At 48.1% G+C, this 27,288-nt stretch overlaps 1 protein-coding gene across 1 annotated transcript in view; it reads left to right on the top strand.

The window, feature by feature from the left end:
• The window catches only part of LOC8036193 (TWiK family of potassium channels protein 18), a 62,029-nt gene extending 34,947 nt beyond the window's left edge, over positions 1 to 27,082 (top strand). The window contains exons 2-5 of the mRNA XM_029973956.4: positions 20,700 to 20,881; positions 21,562 to 21,682; positions 23,029 to 23,272; positions 25,795 to 27,082. Of these exons, the coding sequence (XP_029829816.1) occupies positions 20,700 to 20,881; positions 21,562 to 21,682; positions 23,029 to 23,272; positions 25,795 to 26,221 (974 nt within the window). The 3' untranslated portion in view covers positions 26,222 to 27,082. The remainder of the gene's footprint in view (positions 1 to 20,699; positions 20,882 to 21,561; positions 21,683 to 23,028; positions 23,273 to 25,794) is intronic.
• Positions 27,083 to 27,288: the final 206 nt, after the last annotated feature.

Genomic DNA, 27,288 nt, shown 5'->3' with positions numbered 1-27,288 from the left:
CACAAATCTCCGAACACAGCTAGGTGACTGGTGTGCTACCGAAAAAAACCGCTTGGTCCTGGTATCGAACCAGGGACTTCTCCATTTCCGGTGGGACGTTCTACCGACTGAGCTTACCAGGAGTTAGGCATCAGTAGAGCAAACAGGTTTTATCAGCTGCCACCCGTCTAACACCGTCCAAAGCGAACGGCCTGTATTGTAAGGTTATAATGGTAATACAAGTAATGCAATGGTGCAAACGATCGGGACAGGAATAACGACAATAATCCTTGGAGAAGGGGGAGCAAAGGGGACGAACGACCAGCACAAATATTCGAACACAGCTAGGTGACTGGCGTGCAACCGAAATGATCGGCCTGGTCCTGGGCAGAAATTGAGGGAGAGGTAGAGACGGAGAGCTCGCGGAGACGTCAGTACACCGATCTCTGATTGGAATGATTAGGGGGTAAACGCAGAGCTAACTGATTTTGTCTTCATTGTACTCGTAGAACGCGTCATAACGCGGAACGCCGGAGTCCGGCGTTTATCGTTCGCGTTCGAAAGGGTTCGAGCTGTGAAATAGAGACAAGGGAAGGTAGCTTTGCGTAAACGTTACTAGAACCCTCAGTTGGGAAACTCACCGTTGAAACCTGGGCCGTTGGCGTCCACCGAGACCGAGCTAAACCCAACAACAGCGCCACTCTTTATCATTTGTCTTTACTGTAGTCACCTTGAGCTTTTAGAAAGCATGTTTTTCCATAAAAAAACAACTGAAAAAATCATTTTTCAAGTAAATTTAATTGGAGTTAAGGGAAAAATGAAGGGCGCGTGATGTTTTCTAAAATATTTAGTTGGCAAGGTTTTGCAGCACAATTAATATTGTTTTTATACAACGATGCCTCAGCGGTGATTTCAGGTAGCGCGTCCTGACTTAGGTGCATCTTAACTTCGGTAGTAATTAGCGGCGCGTCCGTTTGGGCGAGGGGGTGGCACCTTAAAGCCCCTTCCACAGTATCAGTTTCGGCTCCAAATTGGCCGATTAAAGCCAAAATAGAATTCACGTGCAGTTCCTTGAGTTGCCGCTAAGGGAGAAATGGCGGCGTTGTGATCGCCATAGCTCGGTTCGCGAGTACGGATCGGCGCCACTTTTTCCGAGCAGTCTCTATGGCAGTTTCCTAACTGAGTGGTTTTAGTAACGTTGCTTTGCGTCTATCCCCATATAATTACAACCTGAGCTCGGTGTTCCAGGACAATAATCTACATGGCGGGACCAATCGGGACAGGGACACCGCCACCGATGCGACTGCTCAGCGATGGAGAGCTGGCCGGTCGCAGCAAGCCGAAATATCTCGGTCTCATGGTACCGCCGTGTAGATTAGAGCCTGTGAAGTTCTTGTGGGCCCCGTCTCCTCCTCTTTCTCAGTTTCTTTACGCCTAGAAAATTGCCACCCTTTCATGCGCATAACCAGCCTTGGATATACATTGAAAGCAGATTTATGACGCTGCAACGCGCACATTTCAGCGGCGCTCGAAGTTGTTCACATTCTTGCGAATAACTTCACACCAACCCAACCGAGTTGGTGTAAACTTCTGCAATACTCTATAGACCATGATAAGTGTAATAACAAAAACGGCTTGACATAAAAATAACAATTTAATTAAACGTTTCGCCTCCCATGCGGGAGGCATCTTCCGTAGAGCACAGAGCGAGTGAGAGTCGCACAAAAAAGTTCGGCTATTTAGGCATAAAGTTTGCGTACACCTCCGGCAGGGGGCCACGGTTCTTGTTTACCAGCGATGAATCACTTCCGCGTTTGTCGTTCTGGATGAACCAAGATTCCAGCAGCTTCCTTGGTCCCCACCATATATCCCTCGCCAAGGTCGATGCCTTGTCAAAGTCAAATTGATGTCCTGACGTCCATGTGTGGTCGACGAGTTCGGACTTGAAGCGGGTGGCGTTCGTGGAATTGGCGACATGCCGTGCGTGTTCTTTTAGTCTTGTTTTTCTTTTTCGTCCCGTCTCTTCAATGTAGGAAGCGTCACATTCCTTGCACTTCATCTGGTAGATCACGCCCCTTTCTGCCTCTGGCGGGTCGGGTCCTTTGGCTTGGAGATAACATTGGCAATTGTTCTGTAGGGTTTGTATACAGTTCGTACCCCTAACGGCCTAAGGGCCGTTTGGGGTTTCGGAGTCATTGGGACGCGCCCTTAGGCCGTTGGGGGTACGAACTGTATACAAACCCTACAGAACAATTGCCAATGTTATCTCCAAGCCAAAGGACCCGACCCCGCCAGAGGCAGAAAGGGGCGTGATCTACCAGGTGCAGTGCGAGGGATGTGACGCTTCCTGCATTGGAGAGACGGGACGAAAAAGAAAAACAAGACTCAAAAGAACACGCACGGGATGTCGCCAATTCCACGAATGCCACCCGCTTCAAGTCCGAACTCGTCGACCACACATGGACGTCAGGACATCAATTTGACTTTGACAAGGTATCGACCTTGGCGAGGGATCAAAGGTGGGGACCGAGGAAGCTGCTGGAATCTTGGTTCATCCAGAACGACAAACGCGGAAGTGATTCATCGCTGGTAAACAAGAACCGTGGCCCCCTGCCGGAGGTGTACGCAAACTTTATGCCTAAATAGCCGCACTTTTTTGTGCGACTCTCACTCGCTCTGTGCTCTACTGAAGATGCCTCCCGCATGGGAGGCGAAACGTTTAATTAAATTGTTATTTTTCTTATGCCAAGCCGTTTTTGTTATTGCACTTATCATGTCTTCGTCCGGCTTCTGGAGTATTTTTGCATCTATAGACCAACACGCGTCCCTTTACGACAGGGCGCTGCGGTGGCGCCGCTATTGGTGGGGCTCCACTTCACGCGAATATTGTTCCGGGGCACGGGCGGTGTCCACACATCGGGTGGGAACTGCGCGCTTGCCCACACATCGGGTGGGCCTGCTCGGGAACAGCGCGCTGGCCTTACTGGTCTCAATGGTAATAGGCTGAATCGCGTATCGAGGCTTGTCTTGCTGGGGCCGAGCGGCACCACCGGCTAGCATCGCTCGGCGCCAGCTAATACGTGGGACTCTATGGGAGAAACGAGGAGAACTGTAATGGGGCTTACTTTAATAGGTTGTTCTCGACGAAGATTCTTTTCTCGTGCTTCCCGGGAATGACTGTTAATATTCTGGGGGAAAATATCAAAAGCGTTAGAATACCGAATTTTTTTTTTTTTTTTAATAAGTGTTTTGTGGGTCGGTGGTTGCGACTTTGTTGGGCGTAAACTGTGATGCGGCTCAATGGCACGAGGATTGCCGAGAGTTGATGTGGAGTCGTTCGGGATCTCGAAGTCAGAAGTCAGAAGGCATTCACTGGAAACGTTCGCATCGTTTCAAGGGCTTGTACGGAGTACTTCTAGTGCGAGCTTTTGCTTTGAACTGCGCAGTGGGGGCTTCTGTGATGAAACAAAACTCGGAGCGTGCCTTTCATTTGTTGAACGTGTCATTTATTTAGCAACTGAAGCTAGCGACGCAGGTAGAGTCGGTGGTGTTTTGACACAACAGACTTTTTTAAACATGCGTTTTAACGATTGACAAATACCGATTTAATCTTCAAACACCCGATACAATGATCGCTGAACGTCATAAAATACTCGCCTTCGAGCACCGCGTAGAATGTTCAATATTCCTCCTTTTGTGTCTTTCTCCCACAGACTTCTGTGTATTACCTGGTGTCAAGCAATGGCCGCCGTTGGTGCCACCGACGGGATCTCGATCCGTGATCCAGCCTACTACAATACACATCAGTAATTGGCCTATAAACCGTTTCCGTGTGACAGTTGCCATGTTGAAATATAACGTAGTTAAGTTAAGCGACAAAAACTAAAGTAAATAGTTTAAGCATAACCAGGATGAGAAATAATAGCTCCCCCCCCCCCCCCCCCCCCGTCCCCTGAAAAGCAGAACTATTAGGACGAACCCCTTGAATTCTAGCGCCTTCCAATTTACAAATAAAGTTATTTGCTATTTGGCTCCAACTCACGCTACATCATAATTCAACATGACCGCTGCCACCAAAAAAACGGTATATAATAATTAAAAAAAAAAGTTCCCCGGCTGCTGCCCCTTTTGCGACTGTAGCGACTTCTATCAACCAAAATGTTCTGCCACCTGCCTGGGTTGTGGAAACCCGGCCAGCGCGACTCTCCGCCTGCGTTGTATTTGCAATCCGCCGGCCTTTTTTATGTTTACTTTATTGGCCTATTAAAGGTGCTTACCATGTTTGTTTTATCTTCCACTGTGAGACTCATAGCCTGCTTTACCTTCGCAGGAAACGAACGAAAAAAGCAAACGTCGACCGGCACGCTACGCGGGCCGTTCGACGTTCTTCGAGGATTATCTCCGCTTAGATAATATCTGGGAAGCCTTCACGATATTCGTGAAATATAGCAGATCGGGTGCGGGGTACGGGACGGAACAGACACATCCGTTTTTTTGCTTCAGGGCTGTGCAAAAAAACAACCTCTTCTGAAAACGTGTTCTGAAAAAAGTCGGGATTCCGTCCAATCGTCGTGAAGTGAATGTCGTGAACACTAGATTGGATATGCTGTATCAAGTGATATCTTTCTCAAATGAACCCTGTTCGGATAACGCGGCACCGTGGGATACGCGCAATGTCTAGTTTGATTGATAAGACCCGCTCAATTTCATGTTTTAAGCGGCGAGTACCCGTGCCTTTCGGCTATTTTTGTGTGGTGAAATATTTTCCACAGTTAAAACTTTTGCAGAATGACACGGCTGACTGTATGGCGTCGTAAAAAGTCAGCATAAAATGAAGCATACATTGGCATTTTATTTCGCTGTGTCGCGCTCGGACTCACTAAAAATATCTTTCATTTGTTTGTTTTTGTTTCCGAAATGGGTACAATGCTTTCTTACAAGCCTCGGGGAACTCTATTTTCGATAAAACACGAAAGAAACCATTAAACGCAGCAATTTCACTTCCACCAGTGTCCGGAATTACGCCTAAGCAAACTGCACAGCCTACTATGGAGAAAACTCCACAGTCTAGCGGAGTCTGGCAACACTGACGTACACCCGCGAGGGGGAAGAGACGGGGAATTAGGTCTTTAGTTTTTTTGTTTTTTTTTTCTCGATTACACAGAGGTCATCCTGGTGATATCCCACACCACCTGATGATAGTTACGAAAATTTCAGAGAGTGAGCAAATTGGCGAAGGAAAGAAATCATACTTTTGGTTCTTAATTTCTAGGCTAGGTGGCGCAATCTACCGCCCGATATAAAAGGTACAGTTTTTAGCATCCATCCATCCATCCAACCAAGGAAGCCTTCTGTAAACCGCGTTCACACTTGCTAAAACTCTCTTGTCGCCGGCCGAATTTACTGGGCAGAAAAAGGCGGCGCCGTTTACATTTGTTGACACCCGTCGCGTTCGCGCGGCTTCGGTCTCTCGCGGAGTGGGCGAGACAGCACCCGAGGCATGCGGTCACAGGCTAACAAGCTCTTGCTCGCATTCCAGATCTTTGCATCGTGGATTGTGCAGCCGGCAAGCGACAATGTGACGACAAGTCTGGCTCAGCAGTTTCTTCACAACGCAGTTCCTATCACCAACTGCGCTGAAGCCACCGGTCTTCCGCTGACAAAGAGGAGTGCTGGACTGTGCCCGTTGGCTTGGCCGGCGCTTTTGCGTGAAATACCATCGTCATCGACACTGACCGAAGCTGCCTGCGCCGCCCCTTCAGCGGTCCCGCTTAGTGGGCGAGACAGCACCCGAGGCATGCGGTCACAGGCTAACAAGCTCTTGCTCGCATTCCAGATCTTTGCATCGTGGATTGTGCAGCCGGCAAGCGACAATGTGACGACAAGTCTGGCTCAGCAGTTTCTTCACAACGCAGTTCCTATCACCAACTGCGCTGAAGCCACCGGTCTGCCGCTGACAAAGAGGAGTGCTGGACTGTGCCCGTTGGCTTGGCCGGCGCTTTTGCGCGAAATACCATCGTCATCGACACTGACCGAAGCTGCCTGCGCCGCCCCTTCAGCGGTCCCGCTTAGTGGGCGAGACAGCACCCGAGGCATGCGGTCACAGGCTAACAAGCTCTTGCTCGCATTCCAGGTTGGTAAAAAACCTTCCTACTCGAAAGTAAAAAGTAACTATGTTTGCCTTGTGGTGCTGCCTCGCCCGGGAGCGTTGTGTGAATGTGTCGCTGCTTGTTTTGACTCGCTTTGCATTCTTGTCCTTTTACTCAGCGGTGATGTAGAGGAGAACCCGGGTCCGCTAACTGAAGAGCAGTTAAAGGCGATTCTTGATGGCCAAAAAGCCCTGAACAGTATTATGAACTCGATCAAAGAGAGACTAGAACAGCACATAACGCAAACTAATGAGAGGCTCTCATCTATTGAAAGAAAAGTTGAAAAAATCGAAACTCAAGTTAAAGCTACCTCGGATTCAGTTCCCAAACTTGAAGCGTGCGAGAGGGTTGTTCACCACCTCAGTAACCAAGTCTTGACATTAGGTGACAGGATCACTGGACTGGAAAATTATAATAGACAAAATAACTTAATAGTGTATGGACTCGACGAGGACACGTCAGAAACAAACGATCTGCTAAAAGAAAAGGTGATAGTGGATATTTTTGAAAACAAACTTGGGGTGAAAGTGTCTTCTACAGAAAAAATACATCGGCTTGGGAAACAACATGAAACGAAAATTCGGCCAGTTATGATAAGATTTTCTTCACGCAATGAAAAAGCTGAGGTTATGAGGAACGCATACAAGCTTAAGGGTTCTGTCTTATCGTTATCTGAAGACTACACTTTTGAAGTAAGGGAAAAGCGTCGTCATCTCTGGGCATACGCGAAGGCTCAAAAGAGTGATCCAAGCAATAAGGTCAGATTAACCTATGATAAACTTATAATAAACGGTCAAATGTTTACTTGGAATGCTGAAATAGAAAAAGTCGTTGCCGTGAAGCGTGCATGACGTCCAAGTGCTGTTAGAAAAATTGCGCGAAGGAATGTTATAATGTTGCTGGTGAATTGCAGAAGCGTTAAAAATAAAGTGGAAGACTTGTATGGATTGATTAGCTCTGTAAAAGCCGATATAGTTCTGGGAACAGAGTCCTGGTTAGATAGCTCTATATCAGATCACGAGGTGTTCCCTAGCGTATTTAACGCTTATCGAAAAGATAGGTCATCACATGGGGGAGGCGTCTTTATACTGGTTCATGATTCCTTGAAAAGCTGCCAACTAGACGTGCCAGGCAATACTGTCGAATCAGTGTGGTGTAGTGTTGGGCTACCTGATAACAAGAAATTCACTGCTGGAGTGTTCTATTGACCCCCTAACTCTGACTCAGCTGTCATAGAGGTACTTCACGACCTAGTATCCAGTGTTTCGAATGACTGTGTAGTGCTTGGAGGCGATTTTAATCTACCAGATATGATATGGGGCGTGGAACTTTGTGCATGTGGAACCATGGGCCAGTTGAATCTCGATCTCAAATGCATGGTAGACAGCTTATCACTTAAACAACATGTTCTTGTACCTACACGGAATCAAAACACACTTGACTTGTTTCTCTGCAACTACCCTACCGTTGTTAAGCAAACTGATGTCATACCCGGTATCAGCGACCACAGTGCTGTTGTCTCAACTCTTGACTTTCGGGTTTCGCGCAAAAAAGTGAGTACGGGTAGAAAGGTGCTGTTATATGAAAAAGGTGACTATGAAGGGATCAGTTCTGAACTTTCGAACAATTTCCTTTCCTTCGAATGCCTTGCTGAGGAGATGAGTGTTCATGACATATGGGTGGTCTTTAAACAAAGAATTATCAGTTTAACTGAAAAATACGTTCCAAGTATAGACTCGTCGAAGTTAAAAAAGAGAGAAAAACCATGGATTACCGGTGGCCTACTGCGGCTGATAAAGAGGCGCAAGCGTGTGTTTGCACGGTATAAAAAAAAGAGCTCGGTGCGAAATCTAAATAAGCTAAAAGAACTTGCGTCATTGTATAAAATAAAGGCGAAGGAAGCCAAAGAAAATTATCTGCAACGGCTGGAGGACGGGATGAAAGCAAACAACAAACAGTTCTGGAAGTACACGAGGCGCTGTGGTAATGATCAGATTGGGATAGGAGACGTGATGGTCAACAACGAAATAATTACCGATGACTGGCAAAAAGCTGAAGCCTTCAATCAATATTTTCAATCAGTTTTCTTGCCTCCTGAGAGCATCGACTACGATAGATGTCAGGGCACGTTCAGTGCAATGCCACCAGTTGAACTTGCTATAGGAGGTGTGTTGGAACTTCTAAAGCATATAGATGAAGCTAAGGCAGTAGGCCCAGATGGGATCTCTCCGAGAATTTTAAAACGTTGTGCAGATGCGATCGCTCCATACCTTTTTGTAATATATAACAAATCGTTGAATGATGGTTCATGCCAGACGACTGGAAAGTGGCACACGTGGTGCCTGTGCACAAAAAAGGGCCCAAAAAAGAAATTACGAATTACAGACCGATCTCACTGACATCTATATGTTGTAAATTACTGGAGCATGTTTTATATTGTCACATTATGAAGCATTTAAACTGTCATAATTTTTTCTTTGACTCGCAACATGGGTTCCGAAAGGCGTACTCGTGTACTACACAACTAACTGAGCTTTATCATGATTTAATCCCCGCAGGGGGCACCTGTGAAAGCAGGTGTTTGGAGAGTGGCATCTCCACGGACCCCGAGCCATGCGGGTTCGCCCGCCCACGTCTGACTGTGCGTGGCTTTCCCGTGTCTGGGGAAAAGGGCATCCTGGTGGTTGAGCTGAGCCCGGGGCAGGGTTGGACCCTTCGGGGCCCCCCGGGCGAGGCAATACACCACTTCGGCCCCCGCTTCTCATAGACGGGAGTCCTGGTAAGGCCCGGCCAGGATGATTCAGTCTAGTCGCCTTTTCTTCTACTATCCCCTCCGATCTTTCGCTTTTACCTTTCCTGTTTCTTTCACTTCCTTCTCATTTCTTTTGCTCCTTTTTCACCCCTCTTTGGCGGCAAGGGCTAACCTTGGGTGGCAATAGACCTCTGTCTTGACCCACACTTGGGTATAGTTTCCCGGCAGCACTGTTAGCGTAACGTCTCCAGCCAAGCCCTTCTTGTTATGGTGCGTTACCTAACCCCTTGTTGGGCTCGGTGGTGGGTGGTGCACCGCGGATTCCGAACACTCTTTGCCCTTTTATGGCGCCCCACCCCTCCAAACCCCGTTCAGGGCACGCCCTTAAAAGGCGCTGCCCCGAACAAAAAACCATCGACAAAGAATATGAAGCAGAACCGTTCAATAAGTTTTTCATCGTTCATTCGCTGGATGAACAAAGACCTGTTTCCAAGCTGTCACCTTTTATTGTAGCAAAGGTGCTAGAAAACCTTGTAGGGTTTTCCTACAAGGCTAAAAAACAGCACACTGGAGACCTTCTCGTGGAAGTGAATACAAAAAAACAAAGTGACGCACTTCTTAAACTGACTACCATCGTTGACGTGAAGGTGTCGGTGAGTCCTCATCGCACACTAAATACTGTCCGTGGAGTCCTCTCTGAGGACGACTTCTTGCACACAAGTGAGGAAGAACTCCTCGAGGGACTCCAGGGTGCCGGTGTCGTCGCCGTGAAACGCATTATGTTTAGGAAAGATGGCGAACAAATTCCTTCGAGACATGTTATCCTGACGTTTGAAAGACATACCCTCCCCGAGACAGTCAAGGCAGGATACTTGAACTGCCGCATTCGCCCGTACGTCCCCAACCCCCAGCGGTGCTTCCGTTGCCAGCGTTTTGGTCATGGAACACGCAGCTGTCGAGGGAAGGAGACGTGTGCGAAGTGCGGTAGTCAAGGTCACGTTTCCGATACTTGCGAGGCGGCTGCGGCCCTCTGCGCTAACTGCGGTGGACCACATCCTGCTTATTATCGTGCATGTCCCTCTTGGAAGCTAGAAAAGGAAATTCTTACCATCAAAGTTAAAGAAAACATATCATACCCAGAAGCCAAGAAGCGGTTGTCCTTTTTGTCAAAGGGGAGTTTTGCCGAGGTGGTGCGCAGGGGCCCTGCACCACGCTCGGAGTCAAGGGCCACCCAGGTCTCTCCCGAGATCTTGGCGGCCGACTGCAGGGCCCCAGCTCCCCGACAGGAGCAGCGGCTGCTTCCTCCAGCCCCTGGTGGTAGCAAGCGTGCTGCTCCGAGTCCTTCCAGGGACAGGCCGGCAGCAGCCGCGCCTGCCCCCTCTCCTAGGTCGCCCCCTGGGGAGACGGAGCGAGTTTCTCGCTCTTGCTCGCTAGAGAGGGCCCCCCTACCGAAGGAGCAGCATGGTGCCCATGCAGCTCCTGTGAAAGGAGGGGACCAGACGAGCTCAGACGACCCGTCGCCCAGTTCGTCTGCAACCCCCCCAGCCGGTCGTGGTCGGGGTTTGCCCCCCCGCACACCTGGCCGGACAAGTGCTGTTCTAAAAACAACGGACACCTCTCAGGAGGTGGAGATGTCAACAGATGCTGACAATCTGTCCACTCCTGGGTCCGACCAGGACAATATGGAGTGGGAAACGCCCTCCAGTAAACATAAAAAGAATAAGAAGCCTGTTGTCCCACCCAAATGATGATCCCAATGTCTTCCACCTAGTTTATGTTGACTTTACGGTCTTAATTATTTTACTAAGTTTATTTTTAACTTTTATATTTACATACCTTTTATAGATGACTAAGTTACATTTTATGCAATGGAACTGTCGCGGTATTTTAAGAAATATTGATGATGTCAACTATTTTATGGATCAGCTTCGACCCATCGCTCTCGCCTTGCAAGAAACCCATCTTAACACAAATTCTTTTAATATTTTAAGACGTCATCAGGTTTTTAGAAAAGATCGCCCCTCTTCCACCCCTTCTGGTGGTGTTGCAGTGGTCGTACAGAGGGGAGTTGCTTGTTCTCAAGTCCCCCTCTGCACGCCCCTGGAAGCTGTTGCAGTACGTCTCCTTCTAGACCGCCTTGTAACAATTGTTTCCTTATACTTGCCACCTAATGCTCCTTTAAACCTTCAAAAGCTTCAGGGACTTATAGGACAGCTCCCACAACCGTTTTTAATTTTGGGGGATTTTAACGCTCATCATCCTATGTGGGGTAGTACCCGTCAAGACTCCCGTGGTGGTGTGATTGAACGTCTTTTATTGTCTTCGGGGTTATGCCTTCTTAATGGGAGAGAGCCAACGTTTTTTAGTGCGGCACACAACTCATTTACATCCATCGATCTTTCTATTGCTTCACCTTCATTGCTTCCTTGCTTTTCCTGGAAGGTTCTTCATAACCCTTTTGGAAGTGATCACTATCCAGTTGTTTTAGAGAGTACCGTTCCATTGCCTAATCTTTTAAAGAGGGTCCCTAGGTGGAAATTAGACAAGGCAGACTGGGCGCTTTTTAATCTTCACTCCACTTTAGATCCTTCGCTTCTTTCGTCTATGTCCCCTGAGAACGCTACACTTTATGTTACTGAGCAGATACTAAAGGCTGCTCAGCAGTCCATTCCACAAACATCTGGTAATATACCCAAGAAATGTAAACCTTGGTGGAATAAGGAGTGTGCGACAACCCGGGCGGACCAAAATAGGGCATGGGGCCGATTTCGTAGATACCCCACTCCAAGCAACCTTGTTGAATTCAAGCGACGAAAAGCCAAGGCTCGTTGGACTAGGAAGCAGGCAAAGCGGAAGTCATGGATGAAGTATCTCTCTTCTTTAACCAGCTTTGTCCCAGCTAAAGAGGCCTGGGACCGATACCGGAAAGTAAATGGGGATTACAGGTGCTTTGCCATTCCAACATTTAATGCTCCTTCTTCATCACTAAAAGATATTGGTAACATACTCGGGGAACATTTTTATAATTCGTCTAGTTCGGCCAACTACAGTGTTACCTTCAGACAGTTAAAAGCTCGTGCAGAACGACAAAAGCTTCTCATATCAGGAGAAAATTCAGCATCCTATAACCAACCATTTACGAGATGCGAGCTTGAGATGGCTCTTAATGTGACAAAGCTCTCGGCCCCTGGTCCTGATGGAATTCATTATGAAATGCTGCACCGCCTTTCTCCGGAGTCCCTTGAAAATCTTCTCCTGTTTTTTAATCTTTTGTGGGAAAAGGCATGTTTCCCTCAGGCTTGGAAACATGCACACATCATCCCCCTCTTAAAGCCTAACAAAGACCCCTCACAACCATCAAGCTACCGCCCAATTACACTGACAAGCTGCCTTGGGAAAACATATGAAAGGCTTATAAACAGGCGACTGGTCTACATGTTAGAAAGCCAGAGGGTCTTTGATAAAAATCAATGTGGATTCCGCCAAGGTCGATCTACCCTTGACCACTTAGTTCGCCTAGAAACTGTGATACGTGAAGCATTTGTAAACAGGCAGCACTGTGTTGCAGTTTTTTTCGACTTAGAAAGGGCATATGACACAGCATGGAGGTATGGGATTCTCCGAAACCTGTATGCCTGTAATATTCGTGGCCGTATGCTGCGAAGCATAAAGGAATATCTGACAGACAGGACTTTCCAAGTTCGTCTCGGCTCAGCCCTATCTGATTCCTTTGTTCAAGAAAATAGAGTCCCCCAAGGGGGTGTTTTAAGTGTGACTTTGTTTTTGCTAACAATGAATTCACTCGCACAACTGCTGCCACCCTCTATATCATATTCTCTTTATGCTGATGATATACAGATTTCATCATCGTCTTGTAACCTTTCTAGTTGTGAGCGCCAGTTGCAGTTAGCCATAAACAAACTGTCCAAGTGGGCCGACGAAAATGGGTTCAAGTTCTCTGCTTCAAAAACAGTCTGTGTCCATTTTTCTCTGCGACGCGGGCTGTCTTTGGATCCATCCCTGGAATTGAATGGAACTCCTATACCTGTTAAGAAGGAGCACAAATTTCTTGGTGTAATATTTGATAGAAAGCTTAATTTTATTTCCCACCTTAAAGCGCTCAAGCAAAAATGCCTTCAGTCAACAAACCTTCTGAAAGTTTTATCTCACAAGTCTTGGGGGTCTGATAGAAAATGTATCCTACAGCTATACAATGCCCTTGTACGATCCCGTCTTGACTATGGTGCAGTAGTGTATGGATCGGCTCGGCCCTCTGCCCTTAAGATGTTGGACTCGGTTCATCATCTTGGCTTGCGACTGGCAACAGGAGCTTTCCGGACATCCCCCGTCCTTAGTTTGTATGCAGAATCCAATGAGCTGTCCCTGAACAAACGACGTACATATCTTAGTCTAACATATGCTTACAAGATTCTGGCCGATCCTCAGCATCCGACTTACTCTTCCCTCACAAGGTCAAGGTTCTATCGCCTTTTTGAAAATAAATCAAGCATTGTAAGACCGTTGAGCTTCCGCATTGAACATCTTCGCTCCTCGCTGCATCTTTCTCTGGACCAGGTCAGCCTTGTTCGGAAAGTGAACGGTATTCCACCTTGGAAAACACAGCGAGTTGAATCCGACTGGTCTCTCGCAAAGTTCAACAAGCATGGCATTTCCCATGCTGTAATTAAACAAGAGTTTGGAGAACTGCAAAATAAGTATGATGGTTATCTTCATGTTTATACAGATGGTGCCAAGACTTCATCTTTCGTCGGTTGCGCCGTATACTCTGAAAGCTTCTCCAAGGTTCAACGACTTGATTGTATCGCCAGCATTTTTACTGCGGAGCTCTATGCGGTATCAATGGCGATTGAATATATTATCAATAGTAAAATACTGAGGGCAGTCCTGTTTGTTGACTCTCAAAGTGTGATTCTTGCAGTTTGCTCTCTTAAAGATACTAAAAATATGCTTGTACAACAAATTCGATATAAACTTAACTCTGCTTTGCATGGGGGTCAAAATATAAAATTTTGTTGGGTGCCCAGTCATACTGGCATTGATGGCAATGAAGAAGCCGACAAACTTGCAGGGTCTGCCGGGAACCTTCCACAATCGCTCTCCTGTCTACCCTATCAAGATATTAAACCCTTGGTGAAGTCCTCAATTCTTCATTCTTGGCAATTGGAATGGGACATGGAGTGCGATAACAAGCTTCATGTTACCAAACCTACATTGGGAGTCTGGGAAAGTTCTTCATGCAAGAGCCGACTTCATGAAACGTTGTTGTGCCGCCTGAGAATTGGACACTCATTTATAACTCATAGGTATCTGCTTTCGGGAGAAGATCCACCTGTGTGTGATCAGTGTGGTGACAGGCTCACTGTTTTGCATATCTTGTGGCAGTGTCCCGGCCTTCAGTCCAAGCGCCACATTCATTTCCCTGAATTTTTCCAATATCATATCCCATTTCATCCTGCTCTCCTTGTGGGAGAGAATCCTCTAGTCTCTTTTGAACGGGTAATGGAATTTCTTAGCAGTATTGGCCTTTTACACCGACTCTAGCCTTTTGGTCAATCTTTTGTAAAACTTCTCCTTTAATACAATGGTCTTTACAATTAGTTTGGCGCAGATGGCCTCGTAGCTTTTGCGCCATTAACCCCCAAAATCTCTCTCATCATGATTTAATGACGGGGGTTGACGGAGGCGGACAGATTGATTGTGTTTTCTTAGATTATAAAAAAGCGTTCGATACGGTGTCACACTAACTATTATTATACAAATTAGAGCGCATGAATTTTGACACGACAATCCTAAATTGGATAAAAGCATATTTGTCATCACGTCTTCAGCGTGTTGTTTTAAATGGTAAAACTTCAAATACCGTTATGGTAACATCTGGTGTACCGCAGGGGTCCGTTTTGGGTCCATTGTTGTTTCTGATATTTGTTAATGATATTAATGACGGTGTAAATTCACAGGTACGATTGTTTGCCGATGATTGTGTTGTTTATACATGCATAACAGACGAGGGGAGTTCCACGCGGCTGCAGTGTGATCTGAATCGAATAGAGCAATGGTGTAAAAAGTGGAAGATGGAGTTAAACGTTAAAAAATGTGCCCATGTTAGTTTTACCCGCAAAACCAAAACAAAAGTTGAAACATGTTACCAACTGAATAATGAAACCGTAACAAAACAGCAAACAGTTAAATATCTTGGCGTCACTCTGTCAGCTGACTGCACCTGGAACGCGCACATTAACGACGTTGTTATGAGGGCCGGCAGAGCGCTTGGATTTTTAAAACGAAATTTAAGAAAATCAACTAAATCTATCAAAGAGCTCGCCTATCTATCTTATGTGCGCCCAGTGCTAGAGTACGCCTGCACCGTTTGGGATCCTTCTCAGCAAAACCACATTGTTGCTTTAGAAAGAATTCAGAGTTGTGCCGCTCGTTTCGTTTTGGTGCGGTACGGCCGCTTTGAGAGTGTAACCGACATGATAAAAGAACTGGGATGGTCTACATTGGCATTAAGACGAAGAAATTTGCGCTTGAAGTTTTTATACAACATTTATAACAATAAAACTGGCATTAATAGCTCATTTTACTTATGACCACCAAATTATGTCTCAAAAAGAAAAGACCACATTCATAAGATTAGAGAATACCGCACCAGGACGGAATTGGGCAAAAATTGTTTTTTTGTTAAAACAATTAAGGAGTGGAATGCCTTGCCCAGTGCGATTGTGTGTGCCGCGAATTCAGAAATGTTTTTTCAGAGTTTATTCGCCCCCTGCGATAATGCCTGATGGCGCTGCAGGACAATGATGAATAAAGAATAAAGATGTCAAAGCAGACTGCCCCTAGCTCGAGTGGTCGCAGACTTTCTCTTGCAGTTCACGCTAACCCGCGGTGCCGAGAAAGCGCCCAACATTCTCCCGTCGATACGAAAAGGCAATAATAACATAACGAGCAAACAAAGACAACGTGCGTACGTACCACTCACGTTAATGTTGGTGGGCACTATCTTCGCTGCTCAGATGTTGCTTGTCGAGTAGGGTTGAATAATTGAGTCTCGATCAGTATTTCCGCCAACACAACGATACCAGCGAGACGGCGCCATTCGCACAACTTGGGAACTCCGACAACTCTGGCGGCAGCCGACCCGGGCGGCTCGGCCGGCTCGACCAGGATGTGACGCCAGAAAGCGCCATTTCCTCTGTGCGTTCCGATTGGCCGCGGCGACGTGGAAACGTTTTCTGCGTGGGAAGAATCAGTCCCGGACCGATTGCTCCGGCAATCGAATATTCCGTTGTCGGCTTGGGGATTCCCCCTCGCAGCGTCAATTTCCCCGCGTATTCGCCTGCGAATCCGCCAGTGTGAATGAGGCATAAAAATCGCTTCGTTCGAGACAGCCGCTAGAAACGAAAGCGTTAGGGCGTCTCCTTTGGATACCTGGCCTCGAGCACTCGCTCGTTGCCTTCCGCCGTGCGTTGGCTGTGCGTGCACGCTCGAGGCTCACGAGACGTCGAAGACTCATCGAAGGTAGAAAGGTCGCGCTGGAGGCGGGAAGACCGAAGGACCTCACTGCCGTTCTCCTCTTGAGCTATATGGCTATATGCCACACTTGGTTTGGTAGACGCCTGCAAGTGGGTTTGTACAGGTTTGTTGCTCACTGCCCCATTAGTAATTTTTTTCTTTTGTTTACAGAAAAATACGGCCAGTTCTTTACTCAAGGCGCCAACGCCTTCAACTGCGCTGACCACGATGCAACACTACCACCTCCAAACCCGCGACGTTTTTTTTTTTTTTTTTTTTTTTTTATTTTAATTTAATTTCCGCGCACAAGTGACGCGATCACCTTACGGGAGATTATGACAGGCAGCAGAGGGGCCGTTCTACAACCAAACTCCTGTTTCTGATCAGTCACACGATGAAACCAGCCGCGTTTATTCCAGTCGCGTTGCTTAACTTGGCGATACTTCTCTGTCATCATATAATGTAGCGCTTTAGAATAGGGGGCCCCAAAGCTTGGGGGCCCCAAAGCTTGGGGGCCCCAAAGAAATAGGGGCTCACCACTGCGCATGCGCCGAACTTAAACTCCGTTTTGGGTTTTGGGTTGGGGCTCGCCCCCAACGCGAAATTCGAGAAGTGGTGTGGGGCCCTATACTTGCTTGGGGCCGGGTTGCGTCGGCAAACATGGCGGCGCCTTTTCCGCTCGCTTCGGAGTAAATTCGTCATGGCCGCTGCAGTATTAGCCAATTACATTGACAATGAATGGTGCAACCGGCTTTTGCTTTGCTTTATCTCGCTCAAGTCACAAAGAATGAGCGGTGGGCTCGCCCCATATTAAAGATCGTCCCGTATCCTGGCCGTTCCTAAGCCTAAAGAGACGCGGTAATGGACCTTTTCCAAATACCGACGGCACCAGGCGGTGGCTGCACGAACTAAAGGTCGAGGAAGTGACCTACCTGCGCTACCATCGATAATGGGAGCTACGTTACCAGTTGCTTCGCTCCCTGAGCAGCGTCGCGTGCCCAACGCAACGAGGTAGGCCTAACGCGACTTTAAAGAGGGAAATCCGTAGCGCTCACCCAAACGTCGTGTTTTTCTTTCCGTCCACTTTCTTTTTTTGTGTAACACAATTATATATATGCTGCAATTACGTGTTCTACTCGTCGATTTACAGCCTCATTTCGAATTTCCTCGAATTTTCGTGCCGACTTCCACCGCTTGGCATCGGGCGCTCGCGCGTGCGCAGAACGCTTCTCGGAAAAGGTCCATTGTTAACATGGCGACGTATCGCCACTCCGTGGCTCGGAGAGGATTTCGTTGGCGGCACGTTACCTGAGCTTAAAAACAAGGCATCCAAGTCGCAGCAGCTCAGATCTAAATAAAGCAGCTGCTCGCAGAGTATGCTCGCTCGCGTTAATCTCAGTTGCGGCATAGTTGAAGGAAATCTTCGGCGACAGACGGTGAAAGCGCACACGAACGCTTCAAAAAATCCTAGAACGAGCGCCAAATTGGAGCTCTACGGATTCGATTGTTGTGACTGAATACAGCCAACAACATTTATACTGATTTTAGATTGTCTCTTGTTTTAGCCGGCGTGATTGGGATTGACTTTAACTATTATTTGCAAACCAAAAGAACTTACCAAGCGCATATGTTTTACGTTTTTTTTAAATATTTTTTTCTTTTTTTGAGTATTACGCTCGTTGGCCGCATTGGCGCTGCAAGCGGGAAACGTAAATGCGCTGCGCAGCATTGCAAAACCCCTATTCTATAAGCCGTCGACGCCAACCTTGTTGCGTTTGGGTCCCCCCATTTCTTCAGAAAACCCAAACGTTGGGGCCCCCTATTCTAAAACTTTCTAATATGCGCAGAAAAACGGCAGTCTTCCGAAATTGCTGCTAAATAATAAACACGTTGGGTTTTAATTTTGGCCTCATTATGTATGTCCCTGAGCGAGAATATGAATCATCATAAAATTATCAGCTTCGGTAAGGTGTATGATACGTAACCGTATTTCAGTATTATTTTGCGTCCCATTTACCTACGGCACAAGGAGACCTTTTTTTTCTTCTTTTTAATCGAAAGTGGCGGTCGCTGTTATGTAGCACAAACTTATGGCTTGGTCTAAAAGCTCCAATAATATTCAAAGTCTGTGCAGTAGAAGTTTGACGTCATCACAGTGAGATCAAGCGAAGACGCTGATCGGATACGAATGAGGCGTCACGTTCGGCTGAGCCTCATGTCCAAGCACGCTCTGCATCGTGCTCGGGCTCGATTGCTGAGTTTTCGCCATCCGACCGTGATGATGGTCCATGTAGGAAGAGGGAGAGGGAGAGAAAGAGAGGGGTGCTTCCTGTTTCAACTAGCTCGGCAAGCACCAGTGTTTGTTTGCCGAGGGATCAAAATAAGCCTTTTGGCCAATCGAGCGATCTTCAGAACTCCCGTGTGTTCAAAACCATGTTGATTTGTGGCGATTTGGTGACTAGTGTTTAGTATTTGTCAGCCTAGTGTAATTCATCTCCCAAAATTTCGAAAGCAATGAGACGGCCTCGGGAGCATGGCTCTCGAAAGAATCTGCTATCCGCGAGTGTTTGTGCTAACCAATCTTTTCGCAAAGCTACGCTCTCGCGCCCTCGCCTCCGCGAGTGCTGCACGCAACTTGGAAAATAAAGATAGACGAGGTACTTACGTCAAGCAGCAGATATTGGTTTGCCCTTACCCTTACCTCTACAGGAAACGTGCATTGCAAGCGCGCCAGCGAGAAAAACCAAACTACGTCAACAAACCGGCAGGCTGGAGGAACGGTGGCCAAGTGTGCTAAGGCACTGCAGCTCGGAGCACGTATAGAGTCAAAACCTGCTGTGCAGAAACCGGGGACCCTGGGCATGTTTCCCACCTCTGCCAAGCTTGATCTGAATGAGCACCGCACCGACGTGCGTTTGTGTAATCACAGCTACGTGATGCATCTTAAAAAGAAATGCAGTCGTAATGCACTGGTTAAATTTCTCATCCACAGAGGAGTCACCAGCAGCCCGCTGGGTCTGATCAACTTCCTGCTGTCTAAAACTACACACACAACACACTTTTTTTCATAACATGTGTGACCGTAACTAAAAGATTTAAGTGATGCAATCAGGGATATACGGGTTTCGGGTCACACAGCAATTTCGTTTAGTTTTGCCCTAGCCTCTCGGACGTTTTTGCCTGGAATAAAGAATATACACTAAAGCATATGAAATTAAGAATCAGCTGACATACAGTGGGCAGATATGTTTTTTCTGCAATTTTTGCCAACCCCATGTTTTAGCTCCTTACGTCCGTGATCACTGACAAATAGAGAGCGACACGGAAAAGCTTCGGTTGCCTCGCCTCCAGGCGAGCTTTCTACCTTCGGCAACGCTTCGAAGTCTCGTGCTACCTTGAGCACGCACGAGCAGACAAAGCACGGCGGAAGGTATGGAGCGCGTGCTTGATGTCGGACGTTCGAAAAGCACGGCCTTACCTTCTCACTCTGTCAGCGACTATGCGGACAGAAAGTGAGGAAGAGGAGGAGACGAGAGCGCGCGGGGACGTCAGGACGTCGAGCTCTGGTTGGAATAATCAGTAGGTAGACCTAGAGCAGCATGACCTAGAGCTAGCTGCCTTTGTCTCCGCAGCCATAGCCTCCTATATACCGACAAAGCCGGGCAGATCACCCCGAGAAGCGGCCGCCGAAATGGAAAAGGTGGAGTGGCAGACAACGAATGAGAGGATGGATGGAAGGGTGGATGAATCCGGCTGAGCCCTTTGGATCGGGCGGTAGTTTACGAGCTTAGCTTAGGACAGCCACGTGACTGGCGCCCCGCTGCGGCGAGGCGCCGAAACACACTTCTCCCGAGCGAACAAGTGTGTTTCGGGTCCTGGCCGCTACAAAAGCTCTGCGCTGACATCTAGGTTCCCGGAGAAATGGCTCTTAGATGCTCTGTGCTAGCAGATCCTCGCGCTCCAAATCTGCGACCGGGCACTCTATCGCTCCGTCGTCCACCTGCCAGACTTTGTGAGTATAGAGAAGGCTATGCCACAGCACTCGTCTGGCGCGGAACGCCGGCGTTTGACTTTCTCATTCGAAAGCGTTCTACGAGTGCAGTGGAGTCAAAGGCTAGCTTTGCGTCCAGCCACTAATTATTCCAACCGGCGCTCGGCGTCCTGACTTCCCCGCACGCTCTCGTCTCCTCTCTCTCTGTCTCTGCCCGAATAGTGTGCACACTCACGGCCCATTTGGCCTTTGCGCTTCGCTTCGAGACAGCGCGTTTTTGTCCATGGCACAGGCTACGGCAACATCGCCCCCAAGACCCCCCAGGGAAAGGTGGTGACCATATTGTACGCGATCATCGGCATCCCTCTCATGTTGCTGTGCCTGTCCAACATCGGCGACGCCATGGCGCAGAGCTTCAAGTTCTCGTACCGGTACATCTGCTGCTCCATCTGCCACCGGAAGGCCGTGCAGGAGGCGAGTTCATCACCGCGCGACATCTTGTGTTCTTTTTCTTCATTCGGCGTGACTATGCACTGTGTTTACAAGCCACCTGTTTACTTTACGCCGTTTCACTTCATGTCCGACCGCGGCGGACGCTACGACCCGATAGAGCCAATTACCGACAAAGAGCTAATCACGGGCCGTCAAAAGCAGTCTCAGCGAATGCGCCGATGTCGCGCGCTCTTTTCGGTACCTGGTTGGTCCAGCCTGTAACGGCGTACGCAGAAAGACAACGAGCGCCGTTTTGATCCACACTGCCCAAAACCAAGTGTGCGTGTGGGCACAGCGTCTGCTCAGAAACCAGGTTCCTATCTTCCCTTCACGTATATGGGATACAAAAAAAGAACACCTGCAGCTTAAGAAACACGAGGCGTGGCTTATGCGGAGCGAAAGTTCATCTGCTTCTTTTTCAGGGATTGTGGGGACGTCAGAACGCCGAGCTTTGATTGGCTCTGATTGAAGGATAGTGGGTCAGACCTCAATGCTAGCTTCCTTGAGGTATACCCACTATCCTTCACTCAGAGCCAATCAGAGCTCGACGTTGTAACGTCACCAGAACCACTAAAAAAAAAAAGCGAACGACCTTGCCCTTTTTATGGAAGGAAACACAAAGAAGAGATTACGAGAACTCAGAATTCAAACGTTTATTGCAGGCCAAAGGACGCTATGCCCGTCGCAGTTTTCACCACCAGCAACAGCAACAGCAGCATCAACAGCAGCGACAGTTGCAACAGCAGGCCATGAGTCTGCGCCAGTGTGGCCCTGCTGGACACGGTGAGTGGATCTTCCGATCATCCGCGTGCAACCGGTGCACCGGGTAAAGAGCAAGATACATGCACGAAAAAAGGCATAGCGACGCTTAGAGTATCGGCAGTCGATTCCAGATTTTCTTGTGGGCGCCGCCATTTTGGTGCTTATACTGTACTCTGTTGAGGGTTAAGAAGAGCAGAGCAAGGCTCCTCCCGGAAAGTCCTCCACTCTCTCCGCTTTTGCAGAGTGAACGCGAGACAGGAGGGGAGTCGACTCGCCTTCTCTCTAACCTTCTCTTTTAGTGTTCGTTCTGCTAAGTTGGAAAGAGTGGAGTGCTTTTCAAGAGTAGTTTGTTCTGTTTTCTTAACCTGCAACAGGGCATAGTGCTGAGCGGGAACAATAGACCTTTCTGAAAAGTCCAACTAGGCCTCTCGTCAATCCCACATTGCACCGTGCGGCGTGGCTTATTGTGGGGCCGTTCTGGTGCTCAGACCGAGTTCAACACTCGGTACGTCCTGGAAGTGGCTCAATTCCTTTATTGAAGAGCAATCCCACTTGGGAAAATTTGTTCTCTCTGACGTGTCATAAGCAACACTTTCTTCTTAAACTTCTATTTTTTCTTTGCATCATATTTTTCCGCCAGAAAAAAAAAATCGTGACATCAGAAGAATTCGTTTTTGGAATCAGACGATCCCGCTCCGCGAGCAGAGTGGTGTCGCTCGGCGTCCCAAACAAGGAGCGTTTTTCTTTGCATGTGTTGTCACCCACGTTGCACCCCGGCGCAAGACACCACCGCTCCGGTTTTTTTTCTTTGCGGTATTTTACATCGTTTTGAGCCCTTTGTTTCTTCGGCACAGCTAGCAACCACACAATATTGTATTGCTTAACACAGTACGCAAAACAAGAACAAAATAGTCACACTAAAACGCGCCAAGCCAGTCTCGCAAAATGGTGCCCAACTGGACTCCTGGCCCCGTTGTGACTGGCAGCTCCACCTCAAGCCCCTGCGGCAGAATTCGTCCACACGACTCTTTTAGATCCTACGGAGAGGCTGACGCGTTCTGCACACCTCCCAGTTCTAGTGCACCCTGCCCTGACTAAATCGCAGCGCGGTGAATGCGGTGTGTAACTAATTTCCCTATGGATGTTCCTAGGTGGTATAAATTATTCCGTTTGTTTTGCTAAGTAAAGTTTCGAAACTCATTCTTGTTTGTGTTATTACGGATAATTCCCTGTTGCAAGTTTTGTATCGTATGTTCAGCTACGCTTAAAACATACTGGTGTGCCAGGTAAATTGCATTTCATACAGCTAAAGCCGCATACTTAATCAACGGTATTGTGTGTATACGTCTTCACTGCCACTCGGACAGGAGCACTGGCGCCACCGCCCAGTTACAAGGAGCTGGGACCCAGTGTGGCCGGACCTGCCGCTGGAATCGTGGGGGCGGGCTTGTCGGGTGCCTTCCCGTCTCCTCGGTCCGGCCCGGCCCGCAGGCAGGCCGACTTAGAGGCAGCACGAGTGCCCGTCATCAGCAACAAGTACGCGCTGGGGGACGACTCCGTCATTGTCTCCAGCCCCGGAGCGCCGGACTTCCGATCTCAGGCCAGACGCAAGTAAATGCATTTTCGTTCGGCGCTGTTTGAGCACATCTCATGTTGTCACGTAAGTCCGCCAAGGGGAGCACGTCGATAGGGAGTGTTCGGCTAAAAAGCTTTATGCATTCCAGTGATAGCCCGAGATATTTTTGGTGGCGCCCTTTCTTTTTTGTTAAGACCAGGATTTGCCTCTCCGTGACGTCAACAGTTCTGATCCTGACTGCTTATCATCGGCTGCGATGGACAGGTTCAATGGTGTGTGTAAAAATCACAGTGTCAACTTGGAGCCATTCTAGTTTTAAACCAACACCGTCCAAGACAACAGTAGAGGCACCTTATTTTAGTCAATGAATGGAAAATTACTCCTACTAAGGTTGTCATAGCGAGCGTCAGCAGTAGTCAAGATAAGATCTAGAAGAAAAAGCTTCGCTTCCAGCCCACGTTCTTTGCCTTCCGTCGTGCTTTGGCTGCTTGTGCACCGAAGTATTATCGAGGGTAGATGGCTTGTGCTGGAGGTGAGCTTCTACTGCAGATGTTTTGTTGCAACAGACTTTGTCAACGCACTTAAGGCAGAACGCGGAGCCTTGGGGTACAATGTACGCGTTCGTATTATTTTGGGTTTTAATGTGTTGGCATAAAGGCTGGTTCACACATTGCAACGGTTACGATCGCATGCAACCGAAACGACAGTAACGACCAAACCACCGCAACAAAAGTGACTCATCGATTGCTTCGCGAAGCTACGCCTTGCATCGCTTGCCATGGTGTGTACGGCGAACAGCTGTCCCGGTGACTTTGTCGTTACGGTTGTTTCGGTAGCATGCGAATGCAACCAACGCAGGTGTGAGAACCAACCTTAAGAACTCTCGTTTTGACGAAAACTCGGTGTTGTCTCCCGTCTGCCTGTGCCGGGGAGAAAGGGGAAGGAGGGGGAGAGGGTGACGCATGCGACGCTCCCATTGGTTCGAAGCGCTGATGTCAGCACGCGTTAACTTGTGCCTCTCTTCCAGGCGCTGACAAACTGACAGACAACGTTGAGCTTTCGTCAGAAAGAGCCCTCTCGTTTTCGGCAAAGTAACGCTCACAGCTTTGCGCGGAGCCAGAGAAAGGGAGACGCCGCGTAATACCTCCTAGACAACAAAGCTGTAGTGCTGAATGAGATGGCGTCATCAGAGAAGGACATCGCTGGACACAGATTGGAAACGAGTGCTGCGTCAGCGCTCGGCTTCGAGTCAAGTTTGAGCCGAACGTTGACGGAATGGTCGTGTCCAATCAGTGCAGTGTTGGCCTTCTCTGATGGCGCCATCTCATTCAACGCAATGGCTTTGTTATCTAGAAGGTGTTGCGCCGCGGCGCGGTGGAATGCGGGCGTGCTCAGTTGTCGGTCTTCCGTCGCCGGTTGTTCTTTGCTCTGGGTTACGTAGTAGCAGTGCGTAGGCTGTGGTGTGTGTGTATAGTTAGGACGATGGATGAGATTCAGTCTACAACTGCTTTAGATGCGGTTCCTTCCACGAGTGGTATGAATCTGGTTCTTTCCACGAGTGATCGTATTTCAGGGCATCGACGTATTGACAGGAAGAATACAGAAGAGGGGTGAACAAAATTACAGGAAGATCCATTGGGGGATTCTTCAAGAATCCGTTATCATGACCCTTGGGAAACGCCACACACGACCCCTTTTGGGAAACGCTAACACTTACCCCGTACCGAGGCCTAAAAGAGGCAGAGAAAATAGAGGAAGCAAAAAAGAAAGCCAAAAGAGAAAAATGAAGGAGTCAGCGTTAACGTTTCCAAGGGTACGTGGTGTTTCCAAGGATCATGCTAACGCATTCCTAAGAATCCACCAATGGGTCTTCCTGTAACTTTTACCAGCTTGTTTTGGTTTTTAAAGATGAAAGGCGGTTACAAAATATTGTAACTTTTTTTTAATTGGTGTACCCACATTGCTTGCTTTAGTGTGTTCTGTTAGGGATCTCGATGGCAATGCACCGCGGTACTGTTCACAGCAGCTAGCTTGGAAACCTGAGTGTTTCATAGATGCCGCATTCAAACTCGAGCGCAGTGATTCTAATGACACTCTTTCGTATGTGATCCATGTGTCCACGCTTTTGAAAGATGTAAACTAAGTTTATTTGCTTGGCGTTTAATTTTAAACTGACTATTATGTGCGTCTTAGAAGTGCATCCTCCTGGAGCACAGTAGTGGATGCTCACAGTTCACATAATTAAATTGAGTTGTATGTATGCACATCCAGTTTAAATACTCCGAGATGTTGTGGCTGCATATCTCTAATCAAAATCATTTAGTAATTCGTATCTGTGATAATTCAGAAAGACCATTTCATCATCTCCCCTGTTTGGTGGGGTGGTGCTTTCTTTTAAGCGAAGCAGTCTCTTCCCGTTCGTTAGATGACGCATCAGGCAACCGCCATCCTGTGCTCGGCAGACCAGAGCATACGAAAATCGGGAATAACCTACAGTGATTATATGCAACCGTTAAAGAGATGATCTGGCACCAATCTCCACCTCACGGCTTTCCAGTCGCAGGGCATGGCGCGACGATGGTGACCTGGCCGATGACGAGTCGGTAAACACGTTGGACGACGACGATGACGAAGACGACAACGAGGCCGTCGGATCCGTGCCCATCTGGCTGTGCTGCGGCATCGTGGTGGGCTACATCTGCGGCGGCGCCTGGCTCTTTTACTCCTGGGAGGGCTGGGGGTACCTAGACAGCGCCTACTTCTGCTTCGTCACGCTCACAACCATCGGCTTCGGTGACCTGGTGCCCGGAACGGCCCTCTCGGACGACCAGCAGGTCACGCTTGCCGTCTGTGCCGTCTACCTGCTCTTTGGCATGGCCCTGCTGGCCATGTCCTTCAATCTGGTGCAAGAAGAAGTTACCCGGTCGGTGAAGTGTGTTGGCAGGAGGCTCGGGATTCTATCGGAAGACGATGATGACCGGTAGACCGGTTAATCTGACTAGTTTTCAAATGAACAGATGGTGTCCGCTCGCTCGGTCTCATGCAAGTTTGAATCGCAAGGACGACCTTGAAAAGTGTCGAAACTGAAGATGTACACAGTGGGCCATGAGAAAGACGTGGCTGCCCGCGCTCTGAGTTCCTTGAGGGGCATCCTGATCTCTCGTGCAAGCTGTAATAAGAGCAGTTGACGACGAAACATGTCCAGTTTCCAAGAGTGGAGAGTGCATCGAAGTGAATATTGGGAATGAATGCCCTGCGTGGAAAGTTTCGAACGAACCTGGGATCAAAGTGGCCGGTCCTTGTCTTGAAGATACAAGGCTTTGCGTTGTCAGCCAAACAAGTCAAGACGGCCCCAAGGAGGGAATGTGATGTAGTTTGTGCCGTTCAGTTCAGAATAATGAGTGCTCATAAATTTAAGCTCGTACTAGCGCGCCGTTGACGATGAACGTCACTGGGATTTGACTGTTCTGAATTCAGCCCAATATTCTGAGCTGAGTTTGTGTGCCCTTCGGTGCCTTTCCTTTAGTGCTGGCGTCCATGCAAACGTGATTGTGAACCACTGACCTTTTGTGCACAAGAGTGGACAATATGGACAGCATGGCTGTTACGGTGGTGCTGTGAAAGGGCTACTGTCTGCCTTATACATATGACTCACCCTAGAAAGCGTTGGTGAACTACAGGAACCAAAAGGCGACTTGTCTCATATATACCTCTTTTTATTGTTTGTGACGTCACCACAACATCGTCTGCAGTAGGAGACGAACTGGTCACTATTTTTCAAAGAGGAGTGCCCTGTATTTTACAGAAATAAACGGGTCTTAAAGACTGAGAATATTTTGCTTTAATATTGTTGAATTCTATTGCACGATGAGTGCACATTAGTCGCACCGCATTTCTTTCATCTATTGTGTTTACGTTAGATTTTCGAGAACGGTGTTTTACATCTGTTAATTTCTGCGGAGAGAGCAGATTCGATTATTGAGAAATTACGTTCGACATTTCAGCGGCCCTGGACCGCCGTTCATTACTCCCGTAGGAATTATAATATTTT

Source organism: Ixodes scapularis, unplaced genomic scaffold, assembly GCF_016920785.2.
Source record: "Ixodes scapularis isolate PalLabHiFi unplaced genomic scaffold, ASM1692078v2 PGA_scaffold1__304_contigs__length_218370807, whole genome shotgun sequence".
Lineage (NCBI taxonomy): Eukaryota > Metazoa > Arthropoda > Arachnida > Ixodida > Ixodidae > Ixodes > Ixodes scapularis.
This window is presented reverse-complemented; position numbering and strand designations above follow the sequence as displayed.